The 20,834-nt window shown below is 41.1% G+C and overlaps 1 protein-coding gene across 2 annotated transcripts in view; it reads left to right on the forward strand.

The window, feature by feature from the left end:
• The first annotated feature begins 1,995 nt into the window (after positions 1 to 1,995).
• ADAMTS16 (ADAM metallopeptidase with thrombospondin type 1 motif 16) overlaps positions 1,996 to 20,834 on the forward strand; it is a 453,100-nt gene continuing 434,261 nt past the window's right edge. For both annotated transcript variants that reach the window (XR_012320095.1, XM_073678502.1), the window contains exons 1-3: positions 1,996 to 2,475; positions 2,582 to 2,678; positions 15,382 to 15,698. Coding sequence is in view for 1 of the 2 variants with exons in the window: in XM_073678502.1 (XP_073534603.1) it covers positions 2,407 to 2,475; positions 2,582 to 2,678; positions 15,382 to 15,698 (483 nt within the window). In the remaining variant the exon portion in view is untranslated. The remainder of the gene's footprint in view (positions 2,476 to 2,581; positions 2,679 to 15,381; positions 15,699 to 20,834) is intronic.

The raw sequence follows: 20,834 nt of genomic DNA on the forward strand, positions 1-20,834 counted from the left end.
GTGTAGCAACATGTGAAAGTCTAAAGAAATCAGCCAAGATATCAGGAAAAGAATTGTGGACTTGCACAAGTCTGGCTCATCCTTGGGTACAATTTCAAGATACTGTACAAACAGTTTATGCGCAAGTACAAACAAGATGGGAATGTCCAACCATCATACCGCTAAGGAAGGAGACGGGTTTTGTGTGCCCGAGATGAACCGTGCTTTGGTCCGACATGTGCATATCAACTCAAAGAAAAGACCTTGCGAAGAAGATGGTGAAAGCTGGTAAGATTGTGTTAATATCCACAGTGAAACGAGTACTGTATCAACATGAGCTGGAAGGCCACTCTACCAGGAAGAAGCCATTACTCCAAAAGAAACATAAAAAAGCCAGATTAATGTTTGCAAATGCACACAGGAACAAAGACTTTAATTTTTGGAGACATGTCTTGTGGTCTGATGAAACTAAAATTGAACTTTTTGGGCATAATGACCATCGTTACATTTGGAGGAAAGAGGGAAAAGCTTGGAAGCCTAATAACTCCATCTCAACTGTGAAATACAGGGGGTAGCAGCATCATGTTGTGGGGCTGTTTTGCTGCAGGAGTGACTGGTGCACTTTACAAAATAGATGGCACCATGAGAAAAGAAGATTATGTGGCAGTACTGAAGCAAAATCTCAAGACATCAGCCAGTAAGTTAAAGCTTGGGAGGAAATGGAATATCCAAATGGACAATGACTCGAAGCATACTGCCAAAATGGTAACAAAGTCAATTTTTTGGAGTGGCCATCACAAAGCCCTGATCTCAATCCTATTGAAAATGAAAGGGCAAAGCAGAAAAGGCAGGTGCGAGCAAGGCGACCTACAAACCTGGATCAATTACACCAGTTTTGTCAGGAGGAATGGGCCCAAATTCCGACCAACTATTGTGAGAAGCTTGTAGAAGGATATTCCAAAACGTTTGACCCAAGTAATTCAGTTTAAGGGCAATGGTAACGAATACTAATGAAATGTATGCAAACTTTTGACTTTACAGTAAGTAATAAAATGCCTGAAAACATTCTCTCTCTATCATTATTCTGGCATTTAGCAAATATTAAAAATTATGGTAATCCTAATTGACCTAAAATGGGAAAGGTTTATTCTGATTTCATGTCAGATATTGAGAGAAACATGCATATGTGTCTTTTTATATAGTGCATGTAAACTTCTGGTTTCAACTGTATATATATTGCAAACAGTTGTAAACTTGATATGTAATGAGGTAGAAATCCCCCGAAATATCCCAACAGTTTACAGTAAGTCTAATGATGTACATTTACAGTATGTTCAGCACAAAAGCTAGAAGCATTAATATCGATCAGTTTTTTGGGATTTTGAAATCAGCTTTCTTTTTTGCGTTCCTGCCAATCACTTCCAAACTCTATAATTGGCTTCCACCGCACTCCCCATACAGACTCACCATTTGATCGTTTTACTGCATTTCAAACAGAATATAGTTTATATTTTATATGGTTACCAAGAAGAAATAGCAGTGTTGGCAGATTTTCCATAAAAAACATGTTTAGATTCTAAGTTCATGCGGGTACACCTTCCCTCCAACTTCAGTTGCACTAGTACTCTATTGTTTGTGACTGTTATTATTACTAGATATGTAAAATGAACTAATACAACTGATCAGTCATTCCTTCAACTCTTTATTAAAAGGAATGTTTGTTTCTTTATATCCATCTATATATCACGGTATGTAGACACCTTGCATTATATGTATTGGATTGTGATGTGGATATATACTGTATAAGTAACAGGAGCATCCAGACTTATTGCTCTGCTATATCAGGAATACACTATAGAAACAGTTCTTGATTGTATCCCAGGTGCTGCACTCTGTACCTGTGCACTGTAGGATCACAGGGCAGACCATAAGGAGTTAACAATGGTAGTAGTACAGAGCAAGGAGCTGCACAGCCCCCTGCACATTGCAGGCACTGATTGGTTTGGGGGCACTGTCAGTCAGGAGCAGAAGCCGGCTGGCCACAATTAGGAAATGAAGAGCAGTGAAAAGCTGCAACACTGACACATGGGGACAACTTGGACAGGCAATAGAAATCCAGGCTGCAGACAGATCAAGGCAGCCACCAGCACCAGCTGAACCCACTGCGAGGAGCACAGGAGCATGCTTCATTCCTCACAGGATCCCTGTAATAAATAGGACCTAGCTATCATTCTAGCATCAAACTATGCTCAGACTATCCTTGTAATATAAGAGGCTGGAAGGTGTTGGCACATGATGAGTTGTGTGTGCTTGGATGGCTTCTGCTGCTGAGCACTACCTCTGCTGCTGAGCACTACCTCTGCTGCTGGTAATGAATTGATGAGGCTTCCAGTAGAGCTGCCTGGTTACTGATTGCGACAGCACTGCATGAAGAGAGTGGAGATGGGGATGAGAGGTGGCATATGGTCCCTGCTGCTGGCACTTGCTCTATGTAAGGTGAGTCCCATGATCTTCCTTCCTATTGCTTGCCCAGTGCCAGCCGGCTAACTGAATAATAATGCATTCTTTTCTTCCCCATGATGGTCCTGTGGCGCACACCTAGAATGCACCTGTATATGCTGCACATAAGACATTTCTGATGGAGGGAAAGCTTACTTCTGCCCTGCACAGCTATATATTGGCTCTTCCAGACCACGCTGGTGAGTAGCAGCCCACCCATCCATTCATGTTCTCCAAGTGTATGCACACGCGCACGACATTAAGTAGTTTTGTTTAGTACTTTCCAAAGTATACAATATCAAGCTATTAAAAGCCTAAGAAAACATACAGCTTTACATAGACTTATTGGTTTAAGGAGCATATAGGTTATATAGGTTGGACATATATATAATATAACCATACAAGCCAGTGCTAAGAAATCCGGCTTCAACACCGCATGCAAATTACCCTGGAAGTGCCTTGGCAGTGTGACATTATGGAAGTGCAAGACATGCCCCTAATGCACTTCCAGGCTACTTTGCATGTGGTTTCAAATCTGGATTTCTCTGCACTGGCACATCGGATCACAACAGGATAGGTATCATTTTTATGGGTTTGCTAGGACCTGTACACCCGTACCACTTATTCCCATAATAAACTTCTCCTGACCGGTTCCCTTTAATTATAACAATTAGTATCACTGATTGGGTTCCCATTATTTGGTTATCTAAATGTAAAACGTGTATCAAATCTTCCCCTCCAAAAAGGTTGTTCAATTGTTTCAGTAGCTTGGATGTAATCACCATCATTGATACTTTGTAAGGACACTTGTTATGTCTAAAGGCAATTTAAGCAGAGAAGTGTTTGCCATGTACATCCATTACCCCTGGGCACCCGCTGGCCAGATTTCTGCAGGCAGCTGTGATTTATACCAGTAGGTGGCCAAGATGAAAGTAAGGGAATTCTTCTGGAGAAAATACTTAGTACTTTTCTAAATATGACTTGTCAATTATTTGAGGACAGTCTGGCTTTTGTGACTTCTTGATTGACTCCTGACAGTAGTTGCTCTAGTAACATTCTGGGAATTCTGCCAAGGCGACATTTATTTTAGCATAATGATGTATCTGTCTGTCATGTGTCTGCACTTCTGAAGATGTCACATAGGATTTGACTTGTTGCTGACAACAATATTCTGAAGAAATTGATTTTAAGTGAAAATTTGCAATTCTGTCTCCAATTCTGTTGGTATGTCGTGGTCTACATAAAGAACAAATAGTTGGAGAGGTATTGCCATTTTAATTGTGTGAGAATAGTCCAAATGTACTATGTAGTTAAGCATAAGACACAACACTAGAGGGCGCTCACTGAACTAGAATTTGAAACTGTTCTATTTCATGATGTAGCTTATAAAGATACTTTGTTTGGGCTCATCACATACACTTTTTGATTGCTAAGGATGAACTATAGTTCACAACTAGGGTCAGATCCTAAAAAGAATAGACATATAGAGGAAATCTATATTTTTCTTTCTATTTTATTATCCGATCTTGGTGTTGTATAGAAAAATAATCTTGCACTCCATTTAATGTGAGTGACCATAAGAATCTATTACTCTGATTAATAGGACTAAACTAGTTAATCAGCCAGATGCTAATGTGGTGGAGTATACTGAATTAATAAATGTGATTAATTATAAACTAGATCATGCTGTATAGCCAAATAGACAGTGTACATTATCTGATCTGTTCTAGTGGCCTTTATAAACCAAAAATTAGATTATATTTTGTATGTTAATAATTTACCAGGTGATTTATTACAAATGTTATTTATGTACTGGGTTATTTATTACATTTTTATCAGGTTTTGTGACCTAAAATTCCTCACTCATCTTCTCAAGATGAAGGTTTCTGCCATTAATCTAGTTGGTATGATTCCTATTTAATTAGTAACTTTTGCTTCACGGAGGCTGCACTTTATCTGGTCGATGATTAGAAGTAGCTGTAGATACAGTACAGACCAAAAGTTTGGACACACCTTCTCATTTAAAGATTTTTCTGTATGTTCATGAGTATGAAAATTGTACATTCACACTGAAGGCATAAAAACTATGAATTAACACATGTGGAATTATATACTTAACAAAAAAGTGTGAAACAACTGAAAATATGTCTTATATTCTGGGTTCTTCAAAGTAGCCACCTTTTGCTTTGATGACTGCTTTGCACACTCTTGGCATTCTCTTGATGAGCTTCAAGAGGTAGTCACCAGAAATGGTTTTCACTTCACAGGTGTGTCCTGTCAGGTTTAATAAGTGGGATTTCTTGCCTTATAAATGGGGTTGGGACCATCAGTTGTGCTGTGCAGAAGTCTGGTGGATACACAGCTGATAGTCCCACTGAATAGACTGTTGGCTGCTTTTTTCTTGCCATAATACAAATTATAAGTAAAGAAAAACGAGTGGCCATCATTACTTTAAGAAATGAAGGTCAGTCAGTCCAAAAAATTGGGAAAACTTTGAAAGTGTCCCCAAGTGCAGTTGCAAAAACCATCAAGCGCTACAAAGAAACTGGCTCACATGAGGACCGCCCCAGGAAAGGAAGACCAAGAGTCACCTCTGCTTCTGAGGATGAGTTTATCCGAGTCACCAGCCTCAGAAATCGCAGGTTAACAGCAGCTCAGATTAGAGACCAGGTCAATGCCACACAGTGGAAATCTGTGCTTTGGTCTGATGAGTCCAAATTTGAGATCTTTGGTTCCAACCACCGTGTCTTTGTGCGACGCAGAAAAGGTGAACGGATGGACTCTACATGCCTGGTTCCCACCGTGAAGCATGGAGGAGGAGGTGTGATGGTGTGGGGGTGCTTTGCTGGTGGCACTGTTCGGGATTTATTCAAAATTGAAGGCATACTGAACCAGCATGGCTACCACAGCATCTTGCAGCGGCATGCTATTCCATCCGGTTTTCGTTTAGTTGGACCATCATTTATTTTTCAACAGGACAATGACCCCAAACACACCTCCAGGCTGTGTAAGGGCTATTTGACCAAGAAAGAGAGTGATAGGGTGCTACGCCAGATGACCTTGCCTCCACAGTCACCAGACCTGAACTCAATCGAGATGGTTTGGGGTGAGCTGGACCGCTGAGTGAAGGCGAAAGGGCCAACAAGTGCTAAGCATCTCTGGGAACTCCTTCAAGATTGTTGGAAGACCATTTCCGGTAACTTCCTCTTGAAGCTCATCAAGATAATGCCAAGAGTGTGCAAAGCAGTTATCAAAGCAAAAGGTAGTTACTTTGAAGAACCTAGAATATAAGACATATTTTCAGTTGTTTCACACTTTTTTGTTAAGTATATAATTGCACATGTGTTAATTCATAGTTTTGATGCCTTCAGTGTGAATGTACAATTTTCACAGTCATGAAAATACAGAAAAATCTTTAAATGAGAAGGTGTGTCCAAACTTTTGGTCTGTACTGTATGTTTTAGGTTTAAAATGTTAAAAATGTATTTGATCATTTTGTATAAACTATGTGGAGCAGATAGAGGTGGCAATTAGAGACGATCATATCTTTTGTAATTTGAATTCACCAGGTTCGCTTAAGTTTTCAAAAAAAGATTGATTTGCGTCAAATAGATTCGCCATGAATGACAGGTACTTCAATTGCCTTAAAAAGATGTGTATGACACTCTGAGGTCAACTAGGACTGTATCCAATCCCTTCAATCTTTTTAGTGCAAGCACAGCCTTAGTAATGTCAATGTGACCTCACTATAGAAATGAATTGTAACCTACAACCCATCTAAAAGGGAATCTGTCAGCAGGTTTTTGCCACCTCATCTGAGAGCAGCATGATGTAGGCAGAGAAGCTGAATCCAACAATGTATCACTTGTCGGATTACTGGGTGCAGCCGTTCTGACACAATCAGAGCTTTTAGATTCAGCAATGCAGCAGAGCTGAGAAAGCTAACCCCGCTCCCACCTGGCTCTGTATATACAATGTCTATAGACAGTAAACTACCTATCACAGGAGAGGGCATGTGTGACCAGGGCTCACAAGACCAGCTAGTCACAGCAATAAGCTACTGGTGCTAAAACAATCATTGTAAGCAAACAAAACCTGAGCTTGATAAGAAATCTGTGCTTTAACTCCTACAGCATGCTGTCTTTAGATTACATAGCAACATCCTACTGACAGATTCCCTTTAATAACACAGTGCAATGACAGAATTTTCATGTTTTTTCATTATTAAAAACTGTTTAAAAATCATTTAGTCATTTGTGATGAAGCAGACTATTCAGTTCACTATGAGGGACTTGTGAATTGGATAATTGACTACCTGTCGGATAGGCCACAGTTTGTTAGGTGGGGGACGGCTACATCAGATAGTGTACTGAGCAGTGTCGGAGCTCCGCAGGGAACAGTGCTGTCGCCATTCCTCTTTACATTGTACACAGCTGACTTTCAGTATAAATCAGACCGTTGTCACCTCCAGAAGTACTCGGATGACTCTGTGATAGTTGGCGGTATTGGGAAGGACCAGGATGAAGAGGAATATAGAAGGGTGGTTGCGGTCTTTGTAGTATGGTGCCAGGCTAACCATCTAGAATTAAATGTTAAGAAAACCAGGGAGTTGGTGATGAGCTATGGAAGGTGCAAGAAGGTATGCCTACCTGTTACCATTGACGGTCAGGATGTGGAGATGGTGGACAGTTTCAAATATTTGGGGGTTTACCTGGATAGCAAGCTAGACTGGAAGTGCCACATGGAGAAGGTCTACAAGAAGGGGATGAGTAGATTGTACTTCCTAAGGAAGTTAAGGTCTTTTAATGTGTGTGGCAAAATGCTTGAGGTGTTCTACCAATCCATTGTGGCTAGTGCCACCTTTGCGGCAATAATTTGCTGGGGTAACAGTGTGCGTGTTGCTGACGCCAACAAGCTCAACAAACTTATAAAGAAGGCTAGCGCGACGGTGGGCCTACAGCTTGGGACTTTTGAAGAGGTGGTAGAGGATAGGATTAAGAAGAAGTGCAGAGCTATAATGGGCAACAACACACACCCGCTTTATGAACTGTTTGCGAAACAGAAGAGCACATTCAGCAATCGCCTAATACAACTAAGGTGTAAAAAGGAAAAATACAGGAGATCGTTTGTTCCAACAGCTATGGGGGTGTTTAACAAATGTCTGAAAAGCAATGTCTAAAGCATTCCAAATGTTATGTTATCATATGTGTCATGTTCGAGATCTGTGTTCTGCTGCTGTGATACCGCAATTTCCTCCGGGATAAATAAAGTATATCTTATCTTATCTTATCTTATACTGATTCAAACTGACTACACACTACAACTCTCAAAAATCTATTCAATGAGGACCACATGCTCCTTGCTATGCCACTACATCTTCAGTTTTCCACAGAATTTGTGTCCTGATATGGCTACACTCTAGCTCATTCTCTTGTATTAAGAATTATTTAAGATCCGCTTGCTTGAGATGAAGAATCCTTCCTTCAGCTTAGTCCACTTTAGACCTCCTGACCTGCTGCTCACCTGAGTGATATTCCGTCCCTTTAATTAGTCCAGCTGGCCTACTGCTCATCTGTGTGATATTCTGCCCCTTTAATTAGGCCTCCTAGCCTTGGATGGGGACACTGTCCTCCTTTTTGTCTTCCCTAGGCCCCCTACCTGAGATCCGGAATCCTTTCTACTTTTCAGAACTTGCTTTCTGATATATAGTGGTCCCCCTCTTCGCACACAACATCATTTCTATGCCAGTCTGCAAGCAGCTAGACCATTGGTCTGTTACTTCTCCACAGTTATCTCTATCTAATTAATCAACTGGAAACTGCATCTGTTTGTGCCCATGTAACTCCTTCCATCCTGTGCTAGTCCCAATAATTAACCCTGCCTGCTGCTGGCTCACTGTTGCTGGAACACAGAATAGACAAAACAACATTTTAAACATAGCAATGCATTGTATAATTATAAGATCTTAATTGTGGGCAGCTTCTCCACTCCTTTACACTGGAGACAAAGGAGGGTAATTGTGGACTGTGTTTGATAGTTCTACAACACCGAAGGCTTGTGCATGTACCAAATGTAAAATGTGGCAGCAGGCTGCAGTATTGGTGTGGTTTTTACATTGAGGTAGTAAAGCAAGTGTGCAAAACAGACATGAACAGCTAAATGTATACATTTAAAAAAAATAAATAAATAAATTCAACCCCCTTTCGAAAAATGTATTCGTGTGGTACATACGGATGTAAAAATTAGCTAGTAAAAACAGATTTGTAAAAAAGTATTTTGATACGCACACTCTGTGGTAGGCAGTTGTAATTAAATATCTATATTTTACTTGTTATAAAGTTTTAATTTGTACCTTGCTGGTTAAATTGTTAAATCCATCAATAAAAATTTATTGTTAGAAAAAAAAATATCTACATTTTAGGGAATTTTCTTTGTATTTTTTAAAAAAATTAGTCCCCCTTCAAAAAAAAAATTTAAATGCAAAAACTCAATACAAACACCATATCATCTAACTCTGGTTTCAGATTTTTTTTGTAAAAGCTTTTGCGCTGTCTTGCTTTTAGCTTTTTAGTGCAATGAAGGAGTTGTCCGGTCTAATGCTAAAAGTTCGAAGTCACTCTGTGACTGCAGACTTGTCAATCCTCACATCGTGCACACTACACTCTATGAGGATTCTCTGGTGCTGGGAACAGCGGTCATATGGCCACAAGTATGCGATATGCATATTCTGAGCTACATTCCAACTACACTGTTTATGTCCTCACTCAATACACTTGCATTGAGCGAGACCACGCCCATTTAGTGCATGCGATGTGAGGATACACAAGTCTGCAGTCACATACAGTGACTGTAGGCTTTTAGCTTTGGGCCAGACAACCCCTTTAAGAATGAATGAAAACAATGTGCAATTGTAATTCAATTGCAGTAGGACAAATGCCCGCTACATCACATCACTGTTCAATCACACTGAATTTTTCATTGCTGCTGGCACCTCTCCTATCGCTTTCTCCCCTATCAATTGAATCTCTGTATTATTCCCAGAATACTTCTCTTACCTTTTTTACAGCTGCAGTTATTCAGTATTTTACTGTCTGGAGTGTTTGTTCAATATTTTAAGGCTTTCTCTTCCTATCTCTATTGCTGAGCTGTGAGTTTTGACATACACTCACTATCCTAAATACCCTAAAATGGTTGCTGATTTCCCTGCCTAGGCTTTTATAAAGGCCATGATAATCAGGGGCGGAACTACCGCCCGTGCAGCCGGTTCATTGAACGGGGGCCCCGAGGGAGAGGGGGCCCATCCAGCCTCCAGCAGGGCCGCCATAAGGGCATGACTGCCTTGACTCCAGTATGGGGCCCGGCCGGTAGGGGCCCCCTCGGAGCCCCGTTGGGGGCCCCCCTCTTGTGTTTCTCTCTCCTGATGGGGCCCCCGGCCCCATGCTAAGCGCCGAGTCCGGGACATCTCAGCGCTGCGCTGCGCTGCTGTGGCAGCGCCTTCATGATTCCCCTGACTTCCGGTCATGTGACGGCGCCGTCACATGGCCGGAAGTCAGGAGAACCTGGTGTCAGCGATTTGGATGAGCGCCAGGATTCTGCAGGGATCGCACGGGGGTAAGTATAACAAGTTTTATTTTTTTTTAAAATACAATTAACTAGGAGTGGGGGGAATGGGAGATGCACATGTGGGGGGGGGGAGATGAGAGATGCACATGTGGGGGGGGGAGATGGGAGATGAGAGATGCACATGTGTGGGGGGGAGATGAGAGATGCACATGTGTGGGGGGGAGATGAGAGATGCACATGTGTGGGGGGGAGATGAGAGATGCACATGGGGGGGATAAGAGATGCACATAGGGGGGATAAGAGATGCACATGTGGGGGAGGGGGATGAGAGAGGTGCACATGTGGGGGAGGGGGATGAGAGAGGTGCACATGTGGGGGAGGGGGATGAGAGAGGTGCACATGTGGTGGAGGGGGATGAGAGAGGTGCACATGTGGGGGGAGGGGGGGGGGAGAGGTGCACATGTGGTGGAGGGGGATGAGAGAGGTGCACATGTGGTGGAGGGGGATGAGAGAGGTGCACATGTGGGGGAGGGGGATGAGAGATGTGAATATGGGGTGAGAGATGTGCACATGGGGGGATGAGAGAGGTGCACATGGGGGGGTGGTGAGAGATGCACATGTGGGGGAGGGGGATGAGAGGTGCACATGTGGTGGAGGGGGATGAGAGAGGTGCACATGTGGTGGATGGGGATGAGAGAGGTGCACATGTGGTGGAGGGGGATGAGAGAGGTGCACATGTGGTGGAGGGGGATGAGAGAGGTGCACATGGGGTGAGAGATGTGCACATGGGGGGATGAGAGCTGCACATGGGGGGAGATGAGAGCTGCACATGGGGGGTTTGAGAGCTGCACATGGGGGGGGTTTGAGAGCTGCACATGGGGGGGGGTTTGAGAGCTGCACATGGGGGGGTTTGAGAGCTGCACATGGGGGGGTTTGAGAGCTGCACATGGGGGGGTTTGAGAGCTGCACATGGGGGAATTGGGAGAAAATGAGCTGCACATGGGGGAATTGGGAGTAGGGGGATAATGAGCTGCACATAATGAATGTGGGGTGGGGGAGAGTAAATGATAAATGATGATGGGGTGGGGAGAGCACGGACATGATATAATGAATTGGGGCAGGGGGTGCATTTAAATAATGAATGCGGGGAGCAGGAAGTATAGAGTGTAACTGGTAACAAATTGGCGGAAAGAGTAGAGGTTCTAATTAAATTATATATTAAGTGCCTATTTACAGTTAATGGGGGCACCGTGGTGGATTACAATTTATATTTGGAATGGTAGGTGGCATAATAACTAACCATATATTGATGGTGGATGCACGTCTGTATTCAGCTGCATAATGTAGAAGTTGGGGAATGTGCTCTAGATAACTGTTATTTTATGCAGAGACGAGTCCTGGCTGGAAGACGTGATGGTGGTCTGTGCTGGATGAAGGAGAAAAGCGTAGCTGAAGGACTTCACCTAGAGACGTCACCAGTGAGTCAGTGTATTACATGTACACTTACACTATATACTATGTACCGGGCTCCTGTGTATAATGTCACTGGTGATCACTGTATTACCTGTACACTATATACAGAGCTCCTGTGTATAATGTCACTGGTGATCACTGTATTACCTGTACACTGACACTATATACAGAGCTCCTGTGTATAATGTCACTGGTGATCACTAGATTACCTGGACACTTACATTATACATACCATGTATAGAGCTCCCGTGTATAATGACACTTTTGGTAATATTAGTAATGTGGAGGTAATATGTGGTCTGGTCATGGTGTGGCCGTTTTTCTCCCTTCTGTGTGGTATTATTCGGTCACTATGTTGTGGTAATATGTGGTCTGGTCATGGTGTGGTGGTATTCCCTGTATGTGGTATTATTGGTCATTTAAAAAAAAAATGTATATGACACATTCCCTTAAAGAAAACTAAATAAAAATATATCTAAAAAGAGTATTGGATATTTTAAGAAATTTTAATAGGTTAGAGTAGGGCCCCGCCAGAAGAGTCTACCTTATCGTGGTGGCGGCTTTAAAAATCTTTTGGCCAAAACAAAAGCTGATGGCTATGTATGTGGCGCCGTCACATGGCCGAACGTCAGGAGAACCTGGTGGCAGCGACGTGGACGAGCGCCAGGATTCTGCAGGGATCGCATGGGGGTAAGTATAACAAGTTTTATTTTTTTTAAATACAATTAATTAACTAGGAGTGGGGGGAATCAAAGATGCACATGGGGGGGGTGAGAGATGCACATGGGGGGATAAGAGATGCACATGGGGGGGGTGAGAGATGCACATGGGGGGGATGAGAGATGCACATGGGGGGGATGAGAGATGCACATGGGGGGGATGAGAGATGCACATGGGGGGATGAGAGATGCACATGGGGGGGTGAGAGATGCACATGGGGGGGTTATGTTTACATAACTTTGCCTAATGAAGGGCAGGGGGGGGCCCCCAAAAATTTCTTGCACAGGGGCCCACTACAGTCTGTGTCCGCCCCTGATGATAATCCTATTTGATTGGCTGCGCTATAGCATGTGATGTGATAACTGCAAGACGCATTAAGGAGAAGGTTGCACTTGAGGTCATGTAAACCTTTTTTGACTGATGCAATCTTCTGCATTGCCATTTGTGCAAATCAAGCATCACATTGTTCAAATTCGCCAGGAACTGTGAATTTCATAACATTTTACTTGAATTTGATTTGCATCAAATCCAAGCTATCCTCTCTGGTGAGCTCACCAAATTCTTAAAGTTGTCCACTACTATGACTACCCTTTCTCAACCTGAGTGTTTTCGCCCGTTAAAATAAAAACACTTATATTCACCTCCCATGCTGGTGCTGTTCCAGCAATGCCATCACTCGCTTTTCCGGTGTTCACGTGAGGTTGTTACATTACATGAGCCCTGTGCCCAATCAGTGCCGACTTTAATGTCCCCGCCTTTAGACAAGTAATCAAGAGGAAGTGAGAGGGAAGCTGCAGCGTTGGCTTCCTGTTGATTACTTATTTGTCATAAGGGTAGGACATTGAAGCCAGCGCTGATTGGTCGCAGGGCTTGTGTGATGTAACATTATAGTATGCAAACATGGAATGTAAGAAATTTGAATTGCATTGCTGCTCTAGAAAAGAAAAAGTGAAAATGAAGATGCTTAGGGCATACATTTGCCAATTCATGTCTGCCCAATAGCCATTGACAAGGCAACCTTTTTTGCTGGGAACTTAACCTAATATGAAACCTCCCTTGGGCTGATAGCCTACAATGACATGGGTAGGTAGAATCCTGCTGTAATTTAAAACCGCCATAGGCTAATGGGTGGAGTGCTCGGCCAGAAAGCCTATATATACAAATATCAAAGACTGACCGTCACTTCCAAACAGAAATTCAGGTGTGAATAGGTGCAAGCTAAGAGAGCCACTTCCATATGTAACTAATAAATTAATTTTATGTGCTAAGTATCTTTATTTTTTTAAAATTTTCTAGAACAGCAATGCAATTCTAATTTTCATATATTCCATGTTTGCTTACTATAGTGTTACAGAATGCAGCTTTAATTTGTGTGTTACACATGGAAGTGGCTATCAGCCGGCACCTGTTTACACCTGATTTTCTGTTTAGAAGCGACAGTCAGTCTTTGATATTTGTATACATAGACTTTCTGACCGAGCACTCCACCCATCAGCCTATGGTGATTTTAAGTACAGCTCAATCCAACCTACCCATATAATTGCAGGCTATTAGTCCAAGAGAGGTTTCATATTAGGTTAGGTTCCCTGCAAAGAAGGATTCCTTGTCGGTGGCTATTGGGCACATGAATTGGCCAATTTATGCATTAAATATCTTCATTTTACCTTTTCCTTATCTAGAGCAGGAATGCAATTCCAATTTCATATATTCCATGTTTGCATACTATAGCGTTACAGAGTGCAGCTTTAATTTGTTAGTTACATATTGAAGTGGCTCTTTAAGCTTGCACTTGTTCATACCTGATTTTTTGTTTAGTCTGTCTTTGATATTTGCTTACTGGCTCTATGCTTTAGAGCAGTGTTTCCCAAACTCTAGTCCTCACGGCCCCCCACAGGTCATGTTTTCAGGATTTCCATAGTGCTGCACAGCTAAGAGAATTAATGATGCCTTAATGATACTTCCACCACCTGGCCAATGCTAAGAAAATCCTGAAAACATGAGCTGATGGGGTCCGTGAGGACTGGAGTTTGGGAAACACTGCTTTAGAGCCTGCAAGGGCTGCTCTGGAGCTGACTGGAACCAACCAGCCTGTTTCCCCTGTGCTTTTCCCATGCTGCAGAGGCAAATCTGTCTCTCCCGGCATCATCTGAGAGCGCTCAGTCTGGAGCAGTGGCGCAGCGATTCTGCTGAGCAGTCAATCTTGGGGTCCGTGAGGACTGGAGTTTGGGAAACACTGCTTTAAAGCCTGCCAGGGCTGCTCTGGAGCTGACTGGAACCAACCAGCCCGTTTCCCCTGTGCTTTTCCCATGCTGCAGAGGCAAATCGGTCTCTCCTGGCATCATCTGAGAGCGCTCAGTCTGGAGCAGTGGCGCAGCCATTCTGCTGAGCAGTCAATCTTCAGTAGTGCATCACTGTTAGCAACCAGGAAGCTGGGAGGCAGTGGAGCGGTGAGCTCCTGAACACAGGAAAATACAATGTTCCCTGAATTAATTTGGTACATCTTTCTGATACCATGTCGCCGAGATAGAAATGTACTCCAGTCATGTGCTGGAGTACAATTCTGCTATAACTTTCACAATGTTTACAGTGTATATTTCAAAGAATTTGTCTGTCTGAGCTAGGTCATCCCCCTCCTGCTAAGCTGCATCTACTTTTCAAAAAGTTGACCTAAGAAGGCCAAAAGCCACAAAATATTTTCAACTGTTTTTTGCCAGATCTCTGCCTAGATCTTGGCCTATTCTTTGTGGACAGGTCTACTTTATGCAGCCCCTTTGACGGTAGATTCATCCACTTTAACATAAAAAATTGTTCTTGTATTCAGAGAGATGTTGATTAAAATCTTACTTTTCGAAGGGTGTGTACTCATTTATGTTGAGCAGATAGGATATATACTTACAAGTTTCAATTTAAACAATTTAATATTATAAAAATCTAACACTTTGTACTGGAGTGCACGTTTGTTAAAATATTGTTATTTATTACTATGACATAAAATGGAGATGATATAAAATGTTAGTTGTAATTCCTACAGGATGCCAGATAAATTTGATAAGTTTACCCTTCTCTCATAACTATATATCCTGGACCACACATATTAATGTTTGATAACTTGTGTTCACCTATTCTTGTACTTTTTGTTGCTCACAGAATATGATATTGTTGAGGCATATGAAGTGGACAAAGATGGGAATTACATCACACATGACATCAGCCACAGTCATAGACGTAAGAGATCAGCAGATGCTGGCGCTGTGCATCTCAAGATTCATGGATTTGGAAAGGATCTGTTTATGGAATTAAACTATGCAAATGATTTAATGGCTCCGGGATTTACAGTACAAACATTTAGAGATGGAAGGACCAAGTCTACTGAAGTATATTCGTCCCATGACTTCTGTTTTTATCAAGGAACTCTGCTGTCCCATAAGCACTCAGCAGTAGCACTTTCAACTTGCAATGGCCTGGTAAGTGAGTCGCCTACTGGGAAAAATATATTATTCTTCACTGTTGCTGGTAGGTTATATTAGGATTATTTATATAGTGGCTGGGTGTTTTGTTAGCAGCTAACCTACTGTAAGTGACTTAAGAGGTCTCCTTCTGGACTCAACACACATAAAAAAATGTGCACTTTATATCTTTGCTCTTATATCTTTGCTCTTACAAGTTTTTATTTTTGAGAACTGAATATTTTTATTTTTATTAGCATATACCAGGGGTGCACAACCTGTTCCCCAGTGGCCACATGTGACCCTCAAAGCCTGTGTAGCCCTTAACTATCTGATCACTGACATGGCTGCTCATATGTATTTTCCATGTTTAGGGAGTAGAAGAGTGTCACGCAGCACTAGGAATGGGTAACTATTAATGGTGCACTGTGTGGTCATGTCTGTGATCAGGTCATCATCTAGGTAAGGAGTAAAGTAAAGAAGTGGCCATAGCCATTGTGCTTTATGGGACAAGGAAAGCACTCAACTGTGTCAGCGTCTCACAGAAACTACAATGGAGAAAGCTGAATCCATGGTCTCTTCCTTTCTGGATTGTGAATGGGGAAGAAGAGGACCTTTCTCCTCCTGATAGGTGGTAATCCAAAAAAATTGAGATAGTTTTTAGATATCACATGTAAAGCGCCATGGAATAAATGGCGCTATAATAATAAATAATAATAATAATAATTTCTGTTGAACTGTTTCTGATGAATTGTGTCAGCCCGACAATGTGGCCCTTATACCAGAAAAGGTTGTGTGCCCTTGGCATAGACTAATCTCTTGAAGAAACAACCAGTATCAGCAGACGCAATCTTTTTTTTTTTTGTGGGTAATTTAATGCTTCTATTTCAGTACACAATATAAATTGACAAATATAAGTCTTACAATGTATTGTCTTGTACACAACCTACTAGTAATATGCTGGTGCTATATCACAAATCCAATTCAAGCATGGCCTTAATAACCTCCAGCCTGGGCTTGTTGTGCTCCATAATCACTAGCCAATCCTGAAACAATATCTTTTGCAGTTTCTTCCCACTACTGGACAAAGTCGATCATAGCCAAGGCCCTAAATATCTACTTGGATATTAGCATGTCGCAGTTCCAAAAAAATGCTTTACATAAGGATTGGGGGTATGCAAAAATTGCGAAAAGCATCACTGATCCCTATGTTACCATTAATTGTGGGGATATCATAAACTGATAGTTGATCTCATCATATTCCATTGATTCAGAAGTACATGTAATTCAACCAGCTCACGTCTAAATTCTAATACCAAAGAGCAATGCTAATAAGAATGGAATAAGCCTGCTTGAGAGGCCCTATTGTGAGCGGAAACATTTTATGCTTCTGTTTGGTCTAATGAAGTAATTATGATGAGCACTGACTTATTTAGCTTCCTTAAGTACTTTTAAGCCCCTCTGGATAGTTGGATCTCTGAGGAAAGCCAAAAAATAAAATGCATATGTGAATGGGGGAACACATCACTCAGGGAAAGCTCTTGCATTTCCTTGTTTTACAAGTAATGGACGTTTCTGCACCCAGATTCACAAGGACAAAAAGTTATTTGTTTCTTTAACAATTACCCTTTACATTAAAGGGTTATTTTAAGGTTTGAAAGTTATCCCCTATTCATTGGATAGAAGATAAATTTCTGATCTTTGGAGGTTTGACTACTGAGACCCTTACCAATTCCAACAACCATGGCAGTGGAGATCTCCATGTGAATGGAGAAGTGATCTATCATGCGCACAACGATTCCATTAGTTCTTATGGGAGTGCCGAAAACCAGATGAGCGGAACGCTCGGCTATCTCCTGAGGTCCTATTAAGAATGAATAGAGTGGCAGTGAACATTATCAACCACCATTCCATTCACACTTGGCTCTCCAGACCTCCCATTGGTAAGATTGGTAGAGGTCCCAGCAGTCGGATCCCCAGCATTAGTGAAGATGTCCATAATCCCATGGATAAGGGATAATTTCCATTCTTGATAAGGATTTGCAGTTTACTGTTATTTTAATACTCCTCTAAAAACACATTTCAGCTTTACATAATAAGTAGAATTCGCCATTCGCCAGGGTTAATGAAGCATACTCGATCATCACTAATAGGAAGGAACGCAACAGAAACTTTTATCATGAAATGTATCAATAGAGGAAGAAAACAAATAACGCATAATTTACAGAACATACATAACAAAAATAAAGATTATGAGAATAAGGTCCTAGTACCCAGGAAAGGGGCACTGCAGAGCCCCATCTTAACATCTTCTGAAAAAATCTGAATACAGTCCTTCTCTATTTCCTGCAGCCCCATAGACAATGAAGTAGAGGTCAAGCATGCCCACCTTTGCTCCATTCAAAATGGACCTCTGCAGAGCCCAGATTCAGAGCCCTGTTCTCCGGATCACTGGGGGTCCCAGTAGTCAGACCCCAGCCAATAAGTTATTCCCTGTCATTAGGATAGAGAATAACTTATTATATTGGAAATAACCCTTTAATGACCCAAGTCTATAGTGTCCTGTTGTCTCCTTCTTGAAAGCATGCTCCTGTCCTCCAGTTTTCTCCTTTAGTAATAAAGCTATACATGATCAGGTAAAGGGAAGTAGAGGGTGGAGCACATGTCATAAAGTAAACCTTCTTCTTTATTATACAGATCATAAGGGTGTCTCCTCCTACACAGTTTATTGAAACTGTAAGAGCAGCTACTTCTCTTATGCCCTGACACCCCACATGTTATGTTGCACTTGGATGTAAAACTGCAGCAAAAATGATTCGTGGCTTCCTTTAGCCTTAATAGCTTATGACCAGGGGTTAGAAAAGTTTCACCTACTTCTTTTTTAAAAAGGGTTTGTGCTTTGTTGGAGCAATGGAGTAACTCATCTGGACTGTTAATATGTGAATGCACTTTATAATCTAGCTCAGTTCAGCAACAGGTTCAAAGGGGCTTTTGTAGGTGCAGCAGTTCTTCCATTAACCCCTACAGAATCTTTCGATTTTTCATTTTTTCCTCCCCTTCTTCCAAGAGCCATAACTTTTTATTTTTTTTGCAACCCCATAGCCATATGAGGACTTTTTTTTTATTGCGGGACAAGTTGTACTTTTGAATTCATTTTATCATGTGATGCATTGGAAAGTGGGGAAAACAAGTTCAATTCCACAATTGGTTTTTGGTTGTTTTTTTTACCATGTTCACTGCGTGGTAAAACTGACCTTGCAATATGATTCACTAGGTCAGTACGGAGATGCCAAATATGTATAGTTTTTTTATTTAAGTGGTGACAAAAAAATTTAAAATTTGTAAGAATTTTTTTACGTTTTCAATTTTTGGGCTATAGGGCTCGTGAGGGATTATTTTTTGTGCCCTGTTGTGGCGGCCAAAAAGAATGTAATTCTGGATTTTTTTGTTTTTTTATTTCATTTACCGATCAGATTAATTCATTTTAGATTTTCATAGATCGGACATTTCGGAATACAGAGATACCAAATATGTGTAATTTTTTTTCATTGTTTTATCTTCAATGGGTCAAAACGGGGGTGATTTGAACTTTTGTGTTTTTTATTTTTTTCATATGTTTAAACTTTTTTTTCTAGAATTTTGACTGTATTTAATAGTCCCCTTAGAGGAGTTGACGCTGCGATCGTACATGTTCATCAAAGGTCATAAAGAAGTTAAAGAGAACCTGCCATTTTGGCCTCCTAAACTGCCCCCATTGCCACATACACACACAGACAAAATTGTTGTTATTGGTGTTAAAGTAAGAAAAACCCTCATTGGTCACTGAAATCACTTGAAATTGACAAAAATAAATTTCAATTTAAACTTACTGAATATCAACTTTTCACTTGTGGTTCAACAGAAAATAAAAAAAAAAAACAACTAGTGAAAATGGCCTGGACAAAAATCATGGTAGCCGAGGCAATCACTACAAACAATGTCTGAAGCCAAAATGATATGATGGGTTCTCTGAATAAAAAAATGAAATATCTTTGACCTTTGGTATTTACTGTATTATTGCAAATATTTTAGATATTTTACAAGTATTACTACTTAATACACACACAACTCTAACAAGATGACCTCAGCTAGCTAGTTATGGCATACAGTTTTACTCTGTTGCTAAATATTTGCTAAATTGAGTCCATATAACACTCTCTATTTTGCATTCTCACTATGTAAACAGCGTCCAGTTCCATGGGAACACCATAGGCAAAGACCATTTCTGTGAAGTTGCCAAAGAAAATCTCTTCAGTTTTATTTACTTTTCTAACAATGAAACCACAAACTCAGATGTTCCTTTGTCATTTCTTTGAGATGAGGATTAATCTTGGAGGGTTGTTCAGTGTTCATTTCAGAGCAGAATCAGATGGTGTCTTCTAATTGATGCCTTGTGTAATTATTGCCTGTTAGATGACTTTGGTGTTAGAGGAATAAGACAGTGAGCGAGGGTTTAGTTGTGAGCAGTAGTATACTTCTAGTTCATTGTAAATGTAGCAATATATTATGTGATTTGGCACACTGGGCAAAATATTTTTTTTACCTTTATCTGCTAAGTGGATCATAAGCATACATGCACTGGATGTATGCATGAAGATGCATAAAATGTGGGTACAATCATGTTAGGTCAATAGGAAAGCAGCTTCCACAAAGATATTGGATATACTGTAAAATTTGAGCAGCTGGAAGTAACGGCTGGAAATTCACAATTTGGAGTTTCCTGCTCTAGGCAGTGTATGAAATCTATTTGAAACATCAAGAACGTAAGCAGTTTACACCATTTATGATATACCATGCATATATTTATGCCATTTATTGATTTAAAAGTATTAGGATGCCTCTAATATGTACTCTGAATTCGCTCAATATACTAAAATGTCTGACAGAATTTGCCTTAATGTAATATAATAATTCTTAAGGTAATGTGACGCTGAGTCACCAATGTGATGAAGAGTCATTACTCGTGGACAAGCTGTAAGACAGGGTTGTCAAGATTTCCGGGGTCAGTTACCAAGAGAGCTCGTCATATACAGAAGGGTAAGACAAAGGCGTAGTCAGGTCACAGTCCGAGGTCTGAATTCCAGGAAGTTAACAGATCAAGACAAAGGGGCTAGG

The sequence above is a fragment of the Phyllobates terribilis genome, unplaced genomic scaffold, assembly GCF_046119375.1.
Source record: "Phyllobates terribilis strain yellow unplaced genomic scaffold, ASM4611937v1 Scaffold_4__5_contigs__length_816908805, whole genome shotgun sequence".
NCBI classification, from domain to species: Eukaryota; Metazoa; Chordata; class Amphibia; order Anura; family Dendrobatidae; genus Phyllobates; species Phyllobates terribilis.